Here is a 22,982-nt window from a genome sequence, read left to right as displayed (position 1 = left end):
TTAATAATGTTAATAATAACAACAATAACAATAATCATAATAATAATAATGATAATAATAATAATAATAATGATAATAATAATAATAATAATGATAATAATAATAATAATAATAATAATAATAATAATAATGATATCAACAATAAGAGCAACAATAATAAAATCCTCTCTATATATAATATAGAACGTATCATGCTAAAGAGTTGCAGAATACGAGGTGTGCATATGCAGTAGAAGTCGCTTATTGTAATCACGGATAATGTTATCAAATGGTTATTGTTAACAAAGTTAGTAGATCCGGAGTACCCTTAGGATATTGATATATCCTCTACTTAATTTTATTTGCCAGTTACTGTCATGTGAATTTGAGGGTACGTGGCTTAGTGGCCAGGGTATTCGTTTTACGATCGCAACGTCGTGAGTTCCCTTTCCGGTGACCCGTTTTGTCCTTGAGCAAGACATTTTTATTTCAGGTTGCTCCAATCCACTAACCTGGCAAAAATGAGTAACACCTGTATTTCAAAGGACCAGCTTTGTCACCCTCTGTATCACGATGAAACTCCCTGAGAACAGCGTTAAGGATACGCGTGTCTGTGGAATGCTCAGCCACTTGCATGTTAACTTTACGAGCAGGCTGTTCCGTTGATCAGATCAACTGGAACCGTCGTCGTCGTAACCGACGGAGTGCCACTTATATGTTATATATTGTCATGTGAAAGGCTCTGCTCCAAACATTGGGCACAAGAAACGTCTTCTACGGCATATATATATATATATATAATGTAAATGATATATATATATATATATACATATATATATATATATATATATATATATTATATATATATATATATATATATATATGTGCATAGATACATACATACATGTACATACATATATATGTATATACACATGCATATATGGGTACAGGACGTCAAAAAATGTAAACAACATGAAATACATGGAAAACGAACTTTTTTGCAAACAACGAAAGAAACAAATAGAAAAACAAGACAGGCAACATAAAGAACAATCCCTTCATCAGTTGTCCACTGTTTTATCTTCTTCGCATTTCGATCACTAGGACAAGATGCGTCTTCGTCAAAACAGTTGTTCCCGCAATGCAAATTAAATAAAATTTGGGATTTGCGGAGGGTCAAAGTTGGTGACAGACGCAGGACAGTGAAAACAAACGGTAAGGGCTGTTAAGCCATAACGAGGTGAAGTGGTGAACGCTGGAGAAATAAGCTTTGACAGGAGACGGACAAAAATACGTGCTATTCTTGTAGCTGAAGAGAAGAAAGAAAGATGTCTGCTGGTCACATGTGAGTAACAAGAGAGTCAAGGAGGAAGAGAGGGGGACAGATCGGTAACGGTGAATTAGAGAAAGAATGGGAGAGAAAAAATGGAGATAAAAAGTATATAAAGAGGAAGAGAGAGACAAAGAGAGAAAGTTGGTTAGTGTATATGAACGTTGGCATCTAAATAAGCTGAGAGGAAACTGAGTATAGGATGAATAAGGTTTAGTGAGCAAGAGAAAAAACTGAATTGGTTTTGATATATGAAGGATGACAGCTGTATAAAGAAACCCAAGGCATTCAAAATGGACGGAGCCTGTGAAAAATGGAGATTTCCAGAAAGCATGGGACGACGCAATGAAGATTGATCTGACGATACTGGGCCTCATAAGGATGATAAAGGACCCTGACGGTTGGTGATAATTGGTTTTGGAGAAGAACTACCCTCCTAAACAATCATGGATAAAAAAAAATGTTAACATGGCGGGAATTATGAAGCCTGGGTGGTGTAAGATATATTTCCATTTGTGTTTCTTATGCGTAAAGTCCCTATTAAACCTGCTGTTCCTCACCTTTTCGATACTCCTTTGTCCCTCTAGCACTCACTCTCTCCATTCATCTTCTTCCCTATTCACTGCACCATGTTGCCTGTGTAACGAGGGGTTGCATCGAACCTGATCATATTCAGCATCCGGCCTTCTCTTTTTTTCTCTCTTTCTCACCAAGAACACTACGTATGAGGGATTGCAGTGGAATTGGATCTTTAGCATTTGGTACACGCCTCTATCAACCTCAATGTGCCACCATCCATCATAACCTCCAACAGGCTACTCGTTATTCCTTTCCACCACTCGTCCTTATCATAGCCGCTATCTCTCCTTCAAAAACACATCAATAAACTTACAAATACCAAGTCACTCTTCCCTTTCTCCCTCCCATCATCGTCTCTCTTTCACTACACCCACTAACGCTATCTCCTTTATTTATTTCCCCCTTTATCTTCCACTCACCTCAATCACTCTATTTATTCAATTATACTCTCATCGTTGTCACCCTCTCACCCTGGTCTAACTTCTATCATCACCTATTTCGCCTTCTATTATCACCTTCTGGTCTAATATACAACGTGTATTGGTTAGATCGTGAGCATAGACAACGTGGGGCCGAAAGGACATTCGTATTTGCACGGTTCTGTTTTATGTTATTATAATCTTTGTGTTTACGTGTCGTAAATAGCTTTCTTACTATTGACTCTCTTGCGTTGAATAATACTGTTAGAATGCGGCAAATTTGCAACGATATCCAATGAAAAGCTCACGGACAGATTTTACATTTACATCCGTTTGCATTTCGTTATTTGTTGTCTATATTTAATTTCGCTTTCTCATACATTTTCTCATTCATTGTGCAAAGTGTGTGTGTGTGTGTGTGTGTGTGTCTGTATGTTTCGCAGGTAAGAAGCTTGCTTCACAACTGCATAGTTCTAAGTTCAGTCCCACTGCGTGGCACTTTGGGTTGTCCTCTGCCAACCAAAGCCATGTGAGTGGATTTGGTAGACGAAAACTGAAAGGAGCTCGTCGTGTGTGTATATATATATGTATGTATATATGTATATATATATATATGTGTGTGTGTGTGTGTTGTGGAGACACATGGCCTTGTGCTTAGAGCAGCGGACTCACGGTCGAGGGATCGCGAGTTCGACACTCAGACCGGGCGATGTATGCGTTTATGAGCGAAACACCTAAACTCCACGCGGCTTCGGCAGAAGGTAATGGCGAATTTCTACTGACTCTTTCGCTACAACTTTCTCTCACTCTTACCTTCTGCGTCTAGCAACTCACCTGCAACGTCCAAGTGAGGAACCTATACGCCAATGAAACCGTAAAACTGGCCCTTATGAGCCAGGCACAGCTCGAGAAGGAACAAGTAACAACGAAATATACATGCGTGTGTTTCCACCCCACCGCCTGACAACTGATGCTGGTGTGTTTACGTCCTCGTAACTTAGCGGTTCGAGAAGAGAGACCTATAGAATAAGTACTAGGCTTGAAAAATATTCCTGGGGTCGATTCTTTCGACTAAAATCCACAGCATGGTAACAGTGAAATGACTCAAACAAGTAAAATATATATATATATACTCTTTTATTCTTTTACTTGTTTCAGTCATTTGACTGCGGCCATGCTGGAGCACCACCTTTATATATATATATATATATATATATATATATATATATATATATATATATATATATATATATATTATATATTATATATATATAATATATATGATAAGATAATTCTTTTTTATCTTTAATTAACTAAACTCATCAAACACACTAATATTTTAAGAATGAGCACCACCACCACCGCCACGGCCATGACCCACCAACTCTACGGCTGCTGCTGCTACTACTACTACTACTACTAATACGACGACCACCACAATCTCCGGCACCGATACCATTACTACCAATAGATTCACCTCCACCCTCCACCTCCACCAACACCAGAACCACTACTACCACCGCCATTACCATCATCATCAACGTCGACGTCATCATCATCATCACCACTAACAATCACTCTCAACAGCATCATCACCACTTCCATTACCACTGCTAATATTGCTGTCACCACTACTTCTACCACCATCACCACCACCTCTACTACCACTACTACCGCCACTATATCATCACCGCTACCATTATTCCTACTACTACCACTAGCAGCAGTACCAGCAATACCATCACCATCACCACCACAACCAACCACCACAGCCTCCCTCTCCACTGCCACTGCCACGGCCTCGTCCCTTCACCACTACGGCCACCACGTCCACCACCACCACGGCTTCCCTCTTCACTACCACGGCTACCGGCTCCACCACCACTGCCTCCCCCTCCACCACCACGGCTACCGGCTCCTCCACCACGGCTACCACGATCACCACCACGGCCTCCCCCTCCACCACTACGGCTACCGGCTCCACCGCCACGGCTACCGGCTCCACCACCACGGCTACCGGCTCCTCCACCACGGCTACCACGATCACCACCACGGCCTCCCCCTCCACCACTACGGCTACCACGATCACCACCACGGCCTCCCCCTCCACCACTACGGCTACCGGCTCCACCGCCACGGCTACCGGCTCCACCACCACGGCTACCGGCTCCTCCACCACGGCTACCACGATCACCACCACGGCCTCCCCCTCCACCACCACGGCTACCGGCTCCACCGCCACGGCTACCGGCTCCACCACCACGGCTACCGGCTCCTCCACCACGGCTACCAGCTCCTCCACCACGGCTACCACGATCACCACCACGGCCTCCCCCTCCACCACTACGGCTACCGGCTCCAACGCCACGGCCTCCTCCCTCCACCACCACGGCCTCCCCTTCCACGTCCACCGCCCCCACCACCACGGCCACCACGACCACCACCACAATGACCTTTTATTATCAACGTTACTTAACGCTATCTGGCCAGATAAAACAAATTTAGACAGCCAGACATTCAACTCGAACTACAAACGCTGAGATAACGGTTATTTACAGAACTGCCAACGACCTGACCTAGCTAATAATGAGCAGGTTGGAATGTGGGCCAAATGGTACGGTTATGACTTAAGGGCTTGTTGCTGTTGTTGTTGTTATTATTGTTTCGTCCCAGTTTTAATCCTTATTCGCAAGCCTATAATCAAAGGATTGTAGCTCCAGTTGTGTTTCGTAACCACGTGTTTCGGAGTTCGATCTCACAGCACGGTGCCTTGGGCGGCTAGGTGTTTCCTTCCAAGCCTTTGCGATTGGAATTTGGTAGGGACAAACTATATAGAAACCAGTCGGGAGACCATTTCAAGTTTAGGATTTAGCACCCGTCCCCCACAGATCCTCGGATGACTTTAGCAGAGTACACACTTTTGTAAACATTTGGACCAGGCCTCTCTAACCTGAGTATAACTTCCTCCGCCAGAAAACCCTGGAAGTCCAGTAAAAGGTCATGGGTACACTCCATCTTCCTTCGACTAAGTGATGACAAAATTCGTGACCATCACGTCTTTTAGAGAAGTTATTTAATGTATTCTTTTCTTATTTAAGATGACAGGATATGATTTGCAATTGGAGGCGCAATGGCCCAGTGGTTAGGGCAGCGGACTCGCGGTCGTAGGATCGCGGTTTCGATTCCCAGACCGGGCGTTGTGAGTGTTTATTGAGCGAAAACGCCTAAAGCTCACGACGCTCCGGCAGGGATGGTGGTGATCCCTGCTGTACTCTTTCACCACACTTTTCTCACTCTTACTTCCTGTTTCTGTTGTACCTGTATTTCAAAGGGCCGGCTTGTCACTCTCTATGTCACGCTGAATATCCCCGAGAACTACGTTAAGGGTGCACGTGTCTGTGGAGTGCTCAGCCACTTACACGTTAATTTCACGAGCAGGCTGTTCCGTTGATCGGATCAACCGGAAACCTCATCGTCGTAACCGACGGAGTGTTTCCAAATCCCGGTTTGCAATTGATTTTGTTGCTATCTTTAGCAGTGAAGGTACGTGGCTTAGTGGTTAGGGTATTCGGCTCGCGATGGTAAAATCGTGAGTTCGATTCCCGTCGATGCGTTGTGTCCCTCAGCAAAACATATTATTTCACGTTCCTCTAGTCCACTCAGTTGGCAAAAATGAGTTCTACCTTGTAATTCAGAGAGCCAGCTTTGTTACATTCTTTATCATGTTGAATCTTCCTGAGAACTACGTTAAGGGTACGCATGTCTGTGGAGTGCTCAGCCACTTGCACTTAATTTCAGGAGCCGTCTGTTCCGTTGATCGGATCAACTGGAACACTCGTCATCGTTACCATCTGAGAGCCAGGCCGATCTGGAGCAGCAGGAGTTATCAAGGAGAGATTTCCTTGTTGGCAGGTTTGTTCCAGTGTAAAACAAAAGGTATGATAGGTGCTATGGTATGGAGTGAGGGTAATGCTGTGTGGTTGGAAATACGGTGTCGTGGGTAATATAGTGTTGCTGTTGTTTTGGCGGTGGTTAACATGTGATGTATGATATAGTGTAGACATGAGACGTTTTCAGCAGTGCATAATGTACCATTTCTACAAATTCAACATGTATTCAAGTCCGGTGATAATTAAGTATCTTTGATGTGTTACAGTTCACTATATTTGTGAAGGGATAAGTGATTGAAATAATACTTTTTAAATATTTCTTCCGGCATTGACACATAGTGTTTATGAATGATGTTTAGGTTTTGGCTTGGAGGAGGTAACTGCTGCCTCGTAGATAATAGCTTCAGCGTTTCCCCTGCAGGATTAGTGGGGCACGCATTTCACTTACAACATATGCAGTTAGCAAACGTTGAGATGGTTTACTTATAAAGTCGTTCATATTTGTAATACAGCTGTAACTCAGTTTATTTCTGTAGAATAGTTTTCTGTACCAGTGATTAATAAGTAAAGAGTAAAGACACCCTCGCTGGTATATAAATACATAAAGTATAAAAATGTGATTTGAGGGAGATTGGGACTGTTATTTCTTTCAGACAATAGGTTATACTCTTTTACTCTTTTACTTGTTTCAGTCATTTGACTGCGGCCATGTTGGAGCACCGCCTTTAGTCGAGCAAATCGACCCCGGGACTTATTCTTTGTAAGCCCAGTACTTATTCTATCAGTCTTTTTGCCGAACCGCTAAGTGACGGGGACCCGTTTACGTAAACACACCAGCATCGTTTTGTCAAGCAATGCCTAGGGGGACTAAACAACACACATACCACATATATACGACAGGCTTCTTTCAGTTTCCGTCTACCAAATCCGCTCACAAGGCATTGGTCGGCCCGGGGCTATAGCAGAAGGCACTTGCCCAAGGTGCCACGCAGTGGGACTGAACCCGGAACTATGTGGTTGGTTAGCAAGCTACTTACCACACAGCCACTCCTGCGCCTGTATATATCTTACAAATCCCAAACAGTAATGAAATGTAAATAAAACGCCACTGTCATCACATCGAGTGTAAAAGAGAGATAGAGAAATAGAAAGATAGATAGATAGAGAGAGAGACGGAGGGTGGGAGAGAGGAGAGAGATTATAAAAAGTTTGATGGAGGAAGAAAGATTTTAAGCATGTTCTGTTAGCATATCTTAGAAAGTTTCTTTAAATCATACTAAATCTCCTTTTTAATCGAATGTGTTTCTCATTCTCCTATTTGACTGACATCATAGTAGAGTGTGGATTGAAAGAAATTCGGTTCCTATTTCTCAAAATGAATCTTATACAAAACTTTCTTGTATATGTGTATATGTGCTTGTGAGTGTATGTATGTATGTCATATATCGTTGTATTCATATATATTAGTGATATATATATATATATATATATATATATACATATATACATATTATATATATATCTACATATACAATATATATATAAATACATATATATACATATATATATACATATAATATATAACATATATATACATATATACATATATATAATATACATATATATAATATATATATATATATTATATATATATATATATATATATATATACATACATATCCTATATTATATATATACAATATATATATATACACATATTATACAATATATATATATATATCATATATATATATCATATATATAACATACTATATATATATATATACATATATATAACATATATATATATATTATATACATATATAATATATATATATATATAGATATTTATACATATATATATATATATATATATATATATACAGATATATACATATATATATAATAAAGATACATCTATATATATATATATATATCTATATATATATATATATATATATATATATATATTCTTTTATTCTTTTACTTGTTTCAGTCGTGTAACTGCAGCTATTGTAGATCATGAATAATAAATTATTTTATCGATCATTGAAGGGAGAAAAGCGACGTTGATCCCGATGTGATTCGATCTCAGACTATAAAAATTTATAATTTAATATCATAAGGTTTTTTTATATCTGGTATTCTAGCATTTCTCGCAGTCCTTGGCGACTGAATGAAAGGCAGAGTGCTCACATACGTGATGCTTTTTTTTACCGTAAGTCTATTCGATTAGGCCTGGGCTAAAACAAAAAACACCACCATGAACATAGTAAGGAATATTTTACTAGTGAGAAAAAGAGATGAGAGAGACGGAGAAAAACTAAAAAAAGAAAGTGAATAGTGTGTGAGGGAAAGAGAGGTACCTTGAGGTAGATAATGAAAAGAAAGAGAAAGAGATAGAGAGGGAGACAATTGGGCGAGGCATGAAGATTTTGATTGCATTACTTACCATCTGCAATAAGTCCGTATCTTCTCTCCGGTGTATGTTTGCATTCTTTCACTAACATTATTGGCGATTTGGTCGTTAAGTTTAAGCCTGTTATTCAAGAAGTGGTAGAGGATAATGAAAGCCGCAAAGAGCGTGAGAATGAGAAGACATATTGAAGCCCCGTCTCCTTGCCCAAAATGCATGGCCCAACCGAAGTAGATCAAATAAAGAATAACCAGTAATATGTAAAACCCTGTACACAAATACGGCTTCGCTTTTTGATAGTAGCTTTTTTCTTCGGGTTCGGGATCTTCTGGCTCCAATCTTTTCGGGTCTGGTTTGCAGTTCAAGTCTGAATCGGGTATTTCCGTAAATCCGACATTCTAAAAAGATAAGAAAAATATGAAGGTAAAAGGACAATAAAAAAGAAATGAAAAAAAAAATCAATAAATATAATGTATATATAAGCATACATATATTTAAACACACACACGTTTATATGCACATATATACATACATGCACACATATATACATACACATAATTCTGTTGAACTACGTTTAGCCACTAAAGAAAATACCTAATTTTACAAACTTTTGATCTATTTTTGTCCATAGTACCAAATACACCAACGGGAAAACTTTCTGCAATCTTTGTAGTAAAGAAAGATTACAAGTGTCATATAAAGCAACAGATATTCTAAACAGAAAGTCCGAGTTGATGTCCAATTGTCGTCATAAAAAGAAGTTCTATATTCTTATTTATAAATAAAACACCGTATCCGAAGTGATCCACCAAATCTAGATCTAGATCACCGAAAGTTTACTCACTAGCAAACCAGAAGCCAACTGAAAGTTCACAATAATCGTTGTCTTTAACAATCAGCCATATCGAGAGCTTTAAGTACTAACCATGAACGTAGAAAATTACTAGAGGGAATGAAACAATGAGCACATGAATATACCCGGTCACTGGATATAAGATAGGAGAGGCAGCAAAAATAGTCTTATGTTGGTTTTGGAGTCAGAGAAAGAAATCAAGGAGGAGATGAAGGAAGCCATCACCGCTGATCCACCAATGGGAGGGTGTTACGGTTCAGGATCGAAACACTCGACTATCGTTGAACACTGTCTGACGACATCGATTCATCCAGACCAAAGCTGTGTTCAACACAGGCGAACGAAGGGAAAGCATTTTCTTTAACATGTAATCAATATGAACGTGAGTGAGTGAGTGAGTGAGTGAGTGAGTGAGTGAGTGAGTGAGTGAGTGAGTGAGAGAGAGAGGAGAGAGAGAGAGAGAGAGAGAGAGAGAGAGAGAGAGAGAGAGAGTAAAAATCAAGTTTTCAGGATTTTGGACCACCTGAAAAGAACATTTCCACACAGTTTGTTATTTCATAAATCCAGCTGTAGTTCTCGAAAAATAATATTATTCATTCTTCTGGTCCACTGTTCCTACATTTCATTCATATCTTCATTGAATCCTGCATATATTTATTTATTTATTTATTTATCTATTTATTTAATTACTTATTTATTTGTCGAGGCGGCAACTTTAGAACACAACCACAGTGATAAGAATATTTTTCTTTTAAAAATAGAAACGAGAGAGTAATCGTGACAAATTTAATAGAGAAGCAACTGAAAAAACCATTAAAATGATCGTCTCCATCGCTTCAATTTCCCTAGCAGAAAATAATCTCACCACCACCGCCACCATCCCTATCATCACCACCAACAACAATAACAACAATACCACCAACAACAACGAAACCACCGCCGCCGCCACCACCTTCTCAATAGCAACAGTAGCGTGCAATACCCAAAATTTTCACTTTTACACTGATAAATAACTTCAAAAGTCTATCTATCTATCTATCTATACCTACCTATCTATCTATCTATACCTACCTATCTATCTATCTATCTATCTATCTATCTATACCTACCTATCTATCTATCTATCTACCTACCTACCTACCTACCTACCCACCTACCTATCTCTCTCTCTCTCTCTCTCTCTCTCTCTATCTGTCTGTCTATTCTCCCTCCCTCCCGCCCTCTTTCTATCTATTCTCTCCCCACACTCTCTCTCTCTTTATCTGTCTATCTGTCTGTCTGCTTGTCTGTCTGTCTATCTATCTATTCTCTGTCCCTCCCGCTCTCTATCTATTCTCTCCCCACTCTCTCTCTCTTTCTGTCTGTTTGTCTCTCTCTGTCTGTCTGTCTGTCTCTGTCTATCTTTCTCTCTCTCTCTCTGTCTATCTAGCTAGCTATTCTCTCTCCCTCCCTCCCTCTCTCGACCTATTCTCTCCCCATTCTCTCTATATCTGTCTGCCCGTCTGTCTCTATGTATGTATGTATGTATCTATCTATCTATCTATCTATCTATCTATCTATCTATCTATCTATCTATCCATCCACCCTTTCACCGGGTACTCTCAATGTTTTTCTTTGCCACTCTCCATTTCAGTTATTTTTGGTATTAAAGCTACTAACCACCCCCGTTGACCACCAACGCAGTGAATATCTTTCTCGGGCAAGTGTCGCCCCAACAGGAAAGACATAAAAAACTAAACAAATCCATGTCTTTTTATCAGTTCACTTGGCTGTATGTAACTTTACACCGGTCTTTATAAAACGAGAGAAGAACGAGAGTGACGCCGGTGAAAATAATCAATTATTTACTCGAGATAAATTACAAAAGTTTCCCGATTTTTTTCTTCCGTTTTTTTTTCCCCCCTTTTACTTCTTTCAGTCATTTGACTGCGGCCATGCTGGAGCACTGCCTTTACTCGAACAAATCGACCCCCCCCCCAGGATTTATTCTCTGTAAGCCTAGTACTTATTCGATCGGTCTCTTTTACCGAACGGCTAAGTTACGGGGACGCGATGGTGGGTGGGCGGGGGGAGGAAACACAGACATACAAACACACACACATATTCTTTTACTTTCTTTTCTTTTACTTGTTTCGGCCATTTGACTGCGGCCATGCTGGAGCACTGCCTTTACTCGAACAAATCGACCCCCCCAGGATTTATTCTCTGTAAGCCTAGTACTTATTCGATCGGTCTCTTTTACCGAACGGCTAAGTTACGGGGACGCGATGGTGGTGGTGGTGGGGGAACAAACACACACACACACACACATTCTTTTACTTTCTTTTCTTTTTTCTTGTTTTGGTCATTTGACTGCGGCCATGCTGGAACGCCGCCTTTAGTCGAGCAAATCGACCCCAGAGCTTAGTCTTTGTAAGCCTAGTACTTATTCAATCGGTCTCTTTTGCCGAACCGCTAAGTTACGGGGACATAAACACACCAGCATCGGTTGTCAAACGATGTTGGGGGGACAAATACAGACACACAAACATATACACACACACACACACACACACACACACATATATATACATATACGACGGCTTCTTCCAGTTTCCGTCTACTTAATCCACTCACAAGGCTTTGGTCGGCCCGAGGCTATTGTAGAAGACACTTGCCCAAGGTGCCACGCAGTGGAACTGAATCCAGGACCATGTGGTTGGTAAGCAAACGACTTACCACACGGCCACTCTGCGCCTATAAAGACATACATACATACATGCTTGTCTTTGTCTCTACCATCACTTGACAGCCGATGTTGGTGTGTTTACGTTCTACTGACTTATCGGTTCGGCAAATAATACCGATAGAATTAATACCAGGCTTACAAAGAATAAGGCCTGGGGTTGATTTTTTTCGACTAAAAGGTAGTGCTCCCGCATGACCACAGTCAAGGAAGTGAAACAAGTAAAAGAATAAAAGACTATATATATATATATATATATATATATATACATATATATAATAATATACATATATATATGTATATATATATAAGTATGTATATATATATATATATGTATGTATGTATGTATGTATGTATGTGTATATATATATATATGTGTGTGTGTGGGTGTATGTATGTATGTATGTATGTATGTATGTATATGTATATGTATATATATATATATATTATATATATATATATATATATATATATGCATGTAAAGTCGCGTGGGCTGGTGGTTAGGCTGTTGTACTCACGATTGCTAGATCGTGGGTTGAATTCCAGGACTAGTAAACGCAACTGTACATGGGTAATTCTGCGACGGAATAATCTTCCGATCTGGGGTGGGTGGGGGTGTAATGTTGGCTTGCTTGTCCAGTCAGCGGGTTAGCATCATTTGAAGGCGAGAACAATGCGAAGCATAATTTGACCAGCGATATACAGTAACGCCCGCTAGTCTGGTCAATACCGTGATGTGTATATATGTAGGTATATAAGATACAGTGTACATTTAAACACTATAAGAGGTTTCCATCATAGGAATCCTTTACGCTAGAAAGAACAGCTAAAGTCCAAACCACTAATTAGGGGTAAATTTTCGAAAGGAATGAAAAATAATAACATTTACCATCTCTTTACTGGTTCATGGTTTCTGACTTATTCTAGTAAATAAAATAATTTACTATGGCGAAGTCTTCATCAACAGGGACGCAAAGATTAAATATATAAACACGAGGCCAATCCAGCAAGTGCCCCTTGTTCATATATTTTAATTTTGTTTTTCAAATCCACCACGCAAGCGCAGTCTATTTTGTCGGCAGCATATAGGTATATATGTATGTAAGTGTACGTATATATGCATATATATATATATATATGTATGTGTGTATTTTTGTTCCTTCTCGAGCCATGCTTGGCTCATAAGGACCGGTTTCCCGATTTCCTTGGCGTATAGGTTCCCCACCTGGACGGGACGCCGGTCCGTCGCAGGTGAGCTGCAAGATGCAGGAGGAAAGAGTGAGAGAAAGTTGTGGCGAAAGAGTTAGCAGAAGTTCGCCATTACCCTCTGCCGGAGCCGCGTGGAGCTTAGGTATTTCACTCATAAACGCACACATCGCCCGGTCTGAGATTCGAACCCGCGATCCCTCGTCTGCGAGTCCGCTGCTCCAACCTATTTCTTTATTACCCACAAGGGGCTAAACACAGAGGGGACAAACAAGGACAGACATAGGTATTAAGTCGATTACATCGACCCCAGTGCGTAACTGGTACTTAATTTATCGACCCCGAAAGGATGAAAGGCAAAGTCGACCTCGGCGGAATTTGAACTCACAACGTAACGCAGACGAAATACCGCTAAGCATTTCGCCCGGCGTGCTAACGTTTCTGCCAGCTCGCCGCTGCTCTAACCACTAGGCCATGTGCCTCCACTCATGTATGTGTTTATGCATGTATGCGTGCATTTACACATTGTGCATATGTTAAACATCTGCATGCATGCATTTTTGCATGTGTGTGGGTCAATTCTCTTTCTGCCTTTAATTTAGTCTTAATTTTGACCGGTTGTAATGTTGTGAAGGAAAGCATTTTGTTTTGTTCAGCGTCCTTTTTAAACCGCAACAACATTTTGCAGATCATTTGTAGCGTATGAATGAAGGAGATTCATTCTCTTCACGAAAATCCACATTCAACCGTACTTTGCTTCATGCGGGCTGGTACGTATCCAGCTGTTCCAGTAGTAATAAGTATGAAACTGAAAATGTAGTTTGAGTACTGGATTTGCCAGCTCTTTACCAATGACCCATAGATGTCCTTTTGTTTCCCTCTACTTTTCTGACCACATTGGTGTCCAGAAGGCAGCTGATTTCCACAGCAGAACATATTTTCTTGTGGGCTCACAAGAAAATATCTGATTGGTAGTGTTTTAACCGATGTTCTTTTGATCCATCTTTTGACCTATCGGTCTCAGTATCATCAACTTGAAACTGGAGAATAAGAAAGTTGGAGAAGTTTTGATAAGATGAAAAGAAATTTCAGTTGTGACTGCAAACACCAATGATAATTGGGTAACAAGATTCCGCTTCACTTTTTTCTTATCTTTCCTTTTTCTTTTTTTGCTTTGAGACATTAAATGTACTTGTGACTCCCGAAAATTTGGGCGGGATTACAGATTCTAGTTCTCATCAAATATATATTGAAACAGCTGTTCGATAGAACATCTTTAAACACACACCCAAACACACACATATATAGGCATAGCTATATATTTATATAAGCATAGTATAGTGTGTGTGCGCGTATGTGTTTGTGTGCATATATACTCTTACTCTTTTACTTGTTTGTCATTTGACTACGGCCATGCTGGAGCACCGCCTTTTAGTCGAGCAAATCGGCCAGGACTTATTCTTTGTAAGCCTAGTACTTATTCTTTCGGTCTCTTTTGACGAACCACTAAGCTACGGGGACGTAAACACACCGGGGGGGGGGGAGATAAACACAGACACCCTAGCATACACACACACACACACACACACATATATATATATATATGTATACATATATACGACGGTCTTTGAGTTTCCACCTACCAAATCCACTCACAAGGCTATAGTAGAAGACACTTGCCCAAGGTGCCGCGCAGTGGGACTGAACCCGGAACCATGTGGTTGGTAAGCAAGCTATTTACCACACAGCTACTCCTACGCCTATGTTAGATAATAAATCTCTTTATTAGTTAAGCCTTTTCCGTAGTAGTTTATGAGAGAGTTAAGTTTAGACATTGTTTTTGATTGTTGGTAGTTGCTTACTATTTTATATCTTGAAGTAGAGTTGATGCGCGGCAACTTGGCCATGTGTCTTTAACAATGTGTGTGTGTGTGTGTGCGTGCATGCGTGAATGCTCACGTGTGTATGTGTATGTACCTATGTTTGTGCTTGTTTGCCGCCACTTCTGACAACCGGTGCTGGTTTGTTTATATCTTCGAATCGTAGATGTTCGGCTAAGGGGACCTATAAATAAGTTCCAGACTTTAAAAAAGTATGTACCGGGGCAAATCTGTTCTACTAAACACCCCAAGCCATTATCCCAGCATGGCTGCACTCCAGTGACAGATATAAGATACATACATTCTTACATGATCTCTCTCTCTCTCTCTCTCTCTGTCTCTTTCTCTCCCCCTCCACCACAAACACACACACACACACACACACACACACACATGCATGAACTTTTATATCTCCATTAGCATATATTTGTACCGGAAAAAAATCCAGATGTTTTCGGCATTTCTCAAATTCCTATGTAATACATAGAACAACTGATTTAGCAAGCATCTGAATTATACTGAAGAATTTCTTCAGAAATACTTTAGCGTACTGATACGGAGAAGCTACGTTTTGCCGAAGAGCACTTAAAGAGAAACGAAACAAAACACATCCGCAATTATTTCCTGTAGCTGCCAGAGAAAAAGATAACGTTAATAATAAACTGGCATTGTATGTCACTTAACGTATATTAATAAATTTATCTGCTTAATATTGTAATCATAGCGCATACTTTTACCTAATTTACAATCAATTATCATTCGACTGACGCCTCAAGCTGAATTAATCCGAATCTGCACATTAATAATGCATGTTTTCTACCCACCTACCTACCTACCTACCTACCTACCTACCTACCTACCTGCCTATCTATCTAACTATCTACCTCTATTTATCTTTCTATCTCTACCTCTCTCTCAGCCTCTCTATTTCTCTTGCTTTCTCTCGATGTATGTATGTATGCATGTGTGTATGTATGTAAGTAGGTAGGCAGGCAGCCAGACAGGCAGGCATATATATATATATATATATATATATATATATATACACATACATATATATACACACATATATATATATTTATGTATGTATATATGTATGCATGTATGCATGTATATATAATATATATATTATATATATATATATATAATAAATATTAGGGAATAAATCCAAATTTACAGGGAAAAAATCAGATTTAGGATTAAATCCAATTTTATAGTAAAATATTATAAAATATTATTAGAGACAAAACCACTATTTTGCAAAACAAACAAGGAAAGACTTAATCAATACATAAAATTTTTATAAATAGTCAAAAAAACCGCCACTACAATTGTTTCTTGTCTTGATCGACAATCTTCAGGTGGACTTCCAATAAGTCAGCCATAATGGTGGTGGTGGTGGTGGTGGTCGTCGTCGTCGTCATCGGTGCAGAGAAGGAGGCCAGTCCTTGTGTTACCCATTCAAACGCTAGAGCTTAAAGACCACTTCGCCTTTTAAATTACCTCTGTCCAAGCCATTCTCTCCACGTCAGGAATTGAATTCAGTGCTTCAGGTTACATTGTATTTCTTATTTTATACTGTGTTTTTTATTTCTAATCTTTACCCTTACCCTCATTCTTACCCCTAACTTATCGCTTTACACCTCTATATATGTTTATTTACTTACCTATGGATCCACCTTTTGAATATACGAGCGTCCGCGTACGTGTGTATACGCATACATACATATGCACGCGCATATATGTACATGCATACTTCGATATCTTATAGCTATACCCATGTGCGCGTGTGTCTCTGTGTGTGTATATGAGTGTATATGTGCACGCACATACGGACACACAGCCGTGTGTGCGTGCGCGTATTGACATGAGTACGGGATTCTTTACATACGTTCTTATACACATCCTTTAATATCTTATACCTGGACCTAGAGGCGTGGGCATATACGTGTGTGTATGGAGTGATGGGCGCGCGTATATACATGTGAGCGTGTACGCGCGTAATGTCCGTGTATATATGCGGATATTCTGTTGTATGTATGTGTGTGTACGCGCGTGCGTGTGGGTGCGTGTGTGTTTATGTACGTGTTTACACGCGAGTGCGTGTGTATGCTTATAGGCTTGGAGGCGTATATGTACGCGTGTATGTGGGTGTATATCCATGATGATATGTATGTACTAGAAGTCCATTTAATTCAAGGAACCAGATTAAATGCTCATCAGCTCTGATTTACAACGCATTAAGTCCCCAGACGAAACTGTTGATGTACTGACAATTCTACAACTAAATTTTATCAATCTCCTGACCACCATGCTTGGTCCATAACCTCTATACATCCCTTATCTTTACATTCTTTTACACTTTTATCATGTTTTTATCAGGTTTTTTTACTTTTATTTCTATTTCTATTTTTACTTTATATTTCTTTATACCCCCTTTACATCTACTTACAACCCTTTATCCTCTACATTTTTATATTATTCTATACTTACACTTTTTATACATTTTTTATCCCTCGTCCCGAACTCTCGCCCCTCCATCTTCACCTCTATATATGTATTATTTATTTACATTACCTCAACATCCAATTTTCCTCATTCTACATTGAGAGAAGAAAGAGATGGACGCTTCAACTCTATGCTGCTGCCGCATTATGTCGTACGTGAATGAGAGGATTTGCATCCCCAACCAAGAATTTTTGATGTAACACATGTCCTTGTGGAAGCTGTGGTGCGCGGCTGAAGAAGGCCACAGACATACATTATGCATTGTTATAAATCTGTCTAATAAAGGCCCGAAACATATGTACCGCTGAATCCTTCGCATCATGTTTTTATTTTATTTTGATCAATTTACTCCACCACCTACACCACCAAACGGTATACACAGGTGCTTATAATTATCAAGTACTCACCCCGAATTTCTATATATATATATATATATATATATATATATGCACAAACATACAAGTGTGTATGCTATCTATATACATATACATTTGTAATTTTGTCACAGACTAATCAGTAATCTTCGTGACTGAACTATAAAGTTTTCCGGGTGTTTTACAACGAGGACGACGACAACGGCCACGGCAACGGCAATGGTGATGATGACGATGGCGATGACGATGGACATGGACATGATAAATAAATAAGACATATGCTAACGCTATCGTAACTACGTTTCCACTCTGTGTTTAGTGTTTAATTTGGAGGACGAAAAGTGGGAGTGGGAGCATTAGTAGTAGTTGGAGTGGAGGCGCAATGGCCCAGTGGTTAGGGCAGCGGACTCGCGGTCGTAGGATCGCGGTTTCGATTCCCAGACCGGGCATTGTGAGTGTTTATTGAGCGAAAACACCTAAAGCTTCACAAGGCTCCTGCAGGGGGTGGTGGTGAACCCTGCTGTACTCTTTCACCACAACTTTCTCTCACTCTTTCTTCCTGTTTCTGTTGTACCTGTATTTCAAAGGGCCAGCCTTGTCACACTCTGTGTCACGCTGAATCTCCTCGAGAACTACGTTAAGGGTACACGTGTCTGTGGAGTGCTATCACGAGCAAGCTGTTCCGTTGATCGTATCAGCTGGGAACCTCATCGTCGTAACCGACGGAGTGCTCCTAGTAGTTGGAATCAGCCATAATGGTGGTGGTGGTGGTGGTGGTCGTCGTCGTCGTCGTTGTCATCGGTGCAGAGAAGGAGGCCAGTCCTTGTGTTACCCATTCAAACGCTAGAGCTTAAAGACCACTTCGCCTTTTAAATTACCTCTGTCCAAGCCATTCTCTCCACGTCAGGAATTGAATTCAGTGCTTCAGGTTAACAAGTTAACAAAAAACACCATTTCTAATTTCTAAAACTCCATTGCCCCTTTCCCCCAACGACAGAACTGCTGTTACAGCATGAAACCTGTTTACAGCTGGGTAAAGTCAGAGTCATTTGACGGTAGTGTGTTTGGGCGTGTTCCTGAAAAGTTCCTGGCTTTAAGGGAATCGCGGAAGGCCTGATTGGAGACCCAACCTTCAAAGTTTTTTTATAGGGCTTAGAAAAACTGAAGGACAGCTGCAATAAGTCAGTGAATCTGAGAGGGGAATATGTTGATTAAAGTCATAATTAACTGATCCTCCTATATTTTATTTTACCCAAAGCCAAGAACTTTTCAGCACCTCTTCGTAAACTTAATACAGCAGGTAAGTCAAGCTGCAGAGTGTTTATGGGCCGCATTGCTAATCGACTTTGCCATGGGGGCCGCATATTTTTAAACAATCGTTTACAACAAAGATTTCCGTCATATCAATTGTTTATTATCGAGGAGAAAATCTTTTAAAACCTTTTATTTGCTCATCAATAGTCCTATTTTTCTTAATTGAATTACAACTCTCTTTTACTCTTTTACTTGTTTCAGTCATTTGACTGCGGCCATGCTGGAGCACCACCGCCTTTAGTCGAGCAAATCGTCTCCAGGACTTATTCTTCGTAAGCCTAGTACTTATTCTATCGGTTTCTTTTGCAGAACCGCTAAGTTACGGTGACGTAAAAACACCAGCATCAGTTGTCAAGCGACGTTGGTGGGGACGAACACAGACACACATATACAGTCAAACACACATAGACACGCACACACATATATATACGACGGGCTTCTTTCAGTTTCCGTCTACCAAATCCACTCACTTATATTTATAATTAAAAATTTTGGAGGTTCCCTTTATTAAACCTCTAGCTACGGCTCTTGCGGGTCGCACTTGTGTTTGGAAAGGGCCGAGCGTTTGACATGGTTGCAATACTGTGACCTTGTCAGGATACAAACATCTGATCTTGTTGTCGCTATTCTGATCCTTTATCCATGTAGCAAGGGTATCTAACAGGTTAAATATGCTTTGTTATTTCTAATAAATTATTTTTATGACACACTAACGTAATAAAACAGATGATATACGACCAGGACAAATAGAGGAGCAGGTAAGGGAAGATTCGATGGAACATTGGGGCAGCAGAATGGCAAAACCAAAAAAGGAGGTAGATTGGCAGAATCGGAGGAGCATTTGGGTGAACACAATTAAAACTGGTTGACCGATGGATGAAATGTGATACTGTGGAGAAAAATATTAATGGTTATACAACAACTATGTTTCTGGATAAGAAAGAAGGGTGAACAGTTGTTGAAGAGATACCAACACGTGATTGAAACATGGCTTATATTTCCGTTGCCCCTTATTCTGCCTTCAAATATATTTATTTCTTTACTACCCACAAGGGGATAAACACAGAGAAGACAAACAAGGACAGACAAACGGATTAAGTCGATTATATCGACCCCAGTGTGTAACTGGTACTTATTTAATCGACCCCGAAAGGATGAAAGGCAAAATCGACCTCGGCGGAATTTGAACTCTGAATGTAGCGGCAGACGAAATACGGCTACGCATTTCGCCCGGTGTGCTAACGTTTCAGCCAGCTCGCCTTCAAATATATTGTATATAAAAAGGTAGTTTACATTCGTCATAACACAGTTTTCGCTGAAATGAAATTATAAATAAATTCTGTAGTGACTTTTTAGAGATCACACCCACCTCTACCTCGGTGAAGTAATTTGTGAGGAGGTGACGCGATTGATTGTTTACCAGGACTATTTTCCACTCCTTATATGATAGTCAGAATGCGTATCTTATTTATTCCTTTGACAATACGTTACGGCAAATGGGTTTTGCACAAGTATGCGCCAGACTATGAAATGTACAGTATAACTATGAAACACTTCCGTACACTTTTGAAACATATGTAGTGCATAGCTGCTTCTTCTGTTCCATTCTCACACACACACACATCTTACAATCACTTAAGGTACACTAGTTCAAAAAATTTCATCAACTATTAGATAGATATATAAATGTGCATATATATTTATACACACATCCACACACATGCATGTGTGTGTATGTGTGCGAGTGTGTGTGTATATAATTGCCGATGAAGGTTTATGAACTAGTGTACCCGATAAGACTGTGATATAAACATCACAAGCCTTAACCACAAGCCTTAACGACTGACTTTTGCATTCAATGAATTTAATTGATTTATTTAATTAATTAACGAACGCAGTGACCGTTAAAGTCTTTGGGTATAACACAAAGTAATCTTTAGTAAGAGAAATAAACATTGCTGGCATGCTGATGATTTAAGTGAAATACACAGAGATACACAAACGTATATATATATATATACACAAGCAAACACATACTCACACGCACGTACACACATGCATGTATACACGCACTCACATACGCGCGCACACACACACTAAATATATGAGACACATGTTCAAGATGTTGCATTATGTGATTGACCACGGAACGTCGCAGTTCAATCCTTTAATCCACTCAAATCTGTTAGTATGGTCAGCTCTCCTACAATCTCTTTATCTAACTCTGTACTGAACAAGTTTACAATGTTCTCTTATCAAACTCTGTACTGTACAAGTTTACAATGTTCTCTTATCTAACAACAAACCCTTGCCACCTCTGTATCGCGGAATCTTAAAATATTCTTTTATTTACGACAATAAACCCTGCCTACACTGTATCGAAGAAATCCTTCGAAATCCTCTTGTTTAAACATCTTTTCTTGCCAATGAATATATTTATATGGATGTCAGTGAGAATATATGTTAGAAAGGGAGAGGAGAAAGGGAACGATAGACAACGATAGAGTGTGTACGTTCGTGAAATGTGCTCTTGCATTCGTGCATGTCTATGCTGTGGATTCTGTAAAATGCCTGAGTGGTTAAACATGCGTTTCTTTTAATTTTATGAATGGATTGCGTGTGTGGTGGAGGAGGCGTTGGAGCATGTATGTGTGTGTGTGTGTGGTGTGTGTGTGTGTGTTTGTGTGTGTGTATGAGTGTATGCGTATTTAGCCATGTAAGTCTAGTGGCTTTACTTACTTTTGCAGTGGTTCGGATCATGTTACAATAATATAACTCTTAATCACTCTTAAACTTCCATTCTAACAACTGAAACAAGAAATCAATACAGTATTTCGAATACTAATGAACGAATGCACACCACTGAACTAGCACACAGCAGTATGTTTATTAATCCAGCATTCGCACCAATATATATATATATATATATATATATATATATATACAAACTTAAAAGTCTATAAATTTTCTCTCTTCTTCTGCGGAGTGTGGTGGCGATATATAACATATATATATATACATACATATAAACATATATATATATATATATATATATATATATATATACATACATATAAACATATATATATATACATACATACATATAAACATATATATATACATACATACATACATATAAACACACATATATATATATACATACATATAAACATATATATATATATGTACATACATACATACATATAACATCCCCAACGCAGTATTTGATTTATGCCGTGTTTTACGACTAACTAGATGTATGTGAATGATGGCATGCATCAGCATTAATCAGATATGCACACACATGTGGTCAAACCATGTGCACGCGTCAACAACACACTGACGTGTCTATATATGTAGATTTATGACTAACCTTACATATCTTGTGGTAGTTCCCTTTTTACTTATTTTTTGAGACAGTTGGCTGTGACGGTTTGGCCGCCATATTTTAACATCAGTTTTTGTAACACACACAGACACACACAGACACACACACAGACAGACACACA

At 39.5% G+C, this 22,982-nt stretch overlaps 1 protein-coding gene across 1 annotated transcript in view; it reads right to left on the bottom strand.

Moving 5' to 3' along the window:
- The window catches only part of LOC115219978 (solute carrier family 28 member 3-like), an 80,781-nt gene that overhangs the window by 31,093 nt on the left and 26,706 nt on the right, over positions 1 to 22,982 (bottom strand). Inside the window, 1 exon segment of the mRNA XM_036509686.1 lies at positions 8,650 to 9,011. Coding sequence (XP_036365579.1) covers positions 8,650 to 9,011 — 362 coding nt within the window.

This window comes from Octopus sinensis, linkage group LG15, assembly GCF_006345805.1.
Source record: "Octopus sinensis linkage group LG15, ASM634580v1, whole genome shotgun sequence".
Taxonomy (NCBI): Eukaryota; Metazoa; Mollusca; class Cephalopoda; order Octopoda; family Octopodidae; genus Octopus; species Octopus sinensis.
This window is presented reverse-complemented; position numbering and strand designations above follow the sequence as displayed.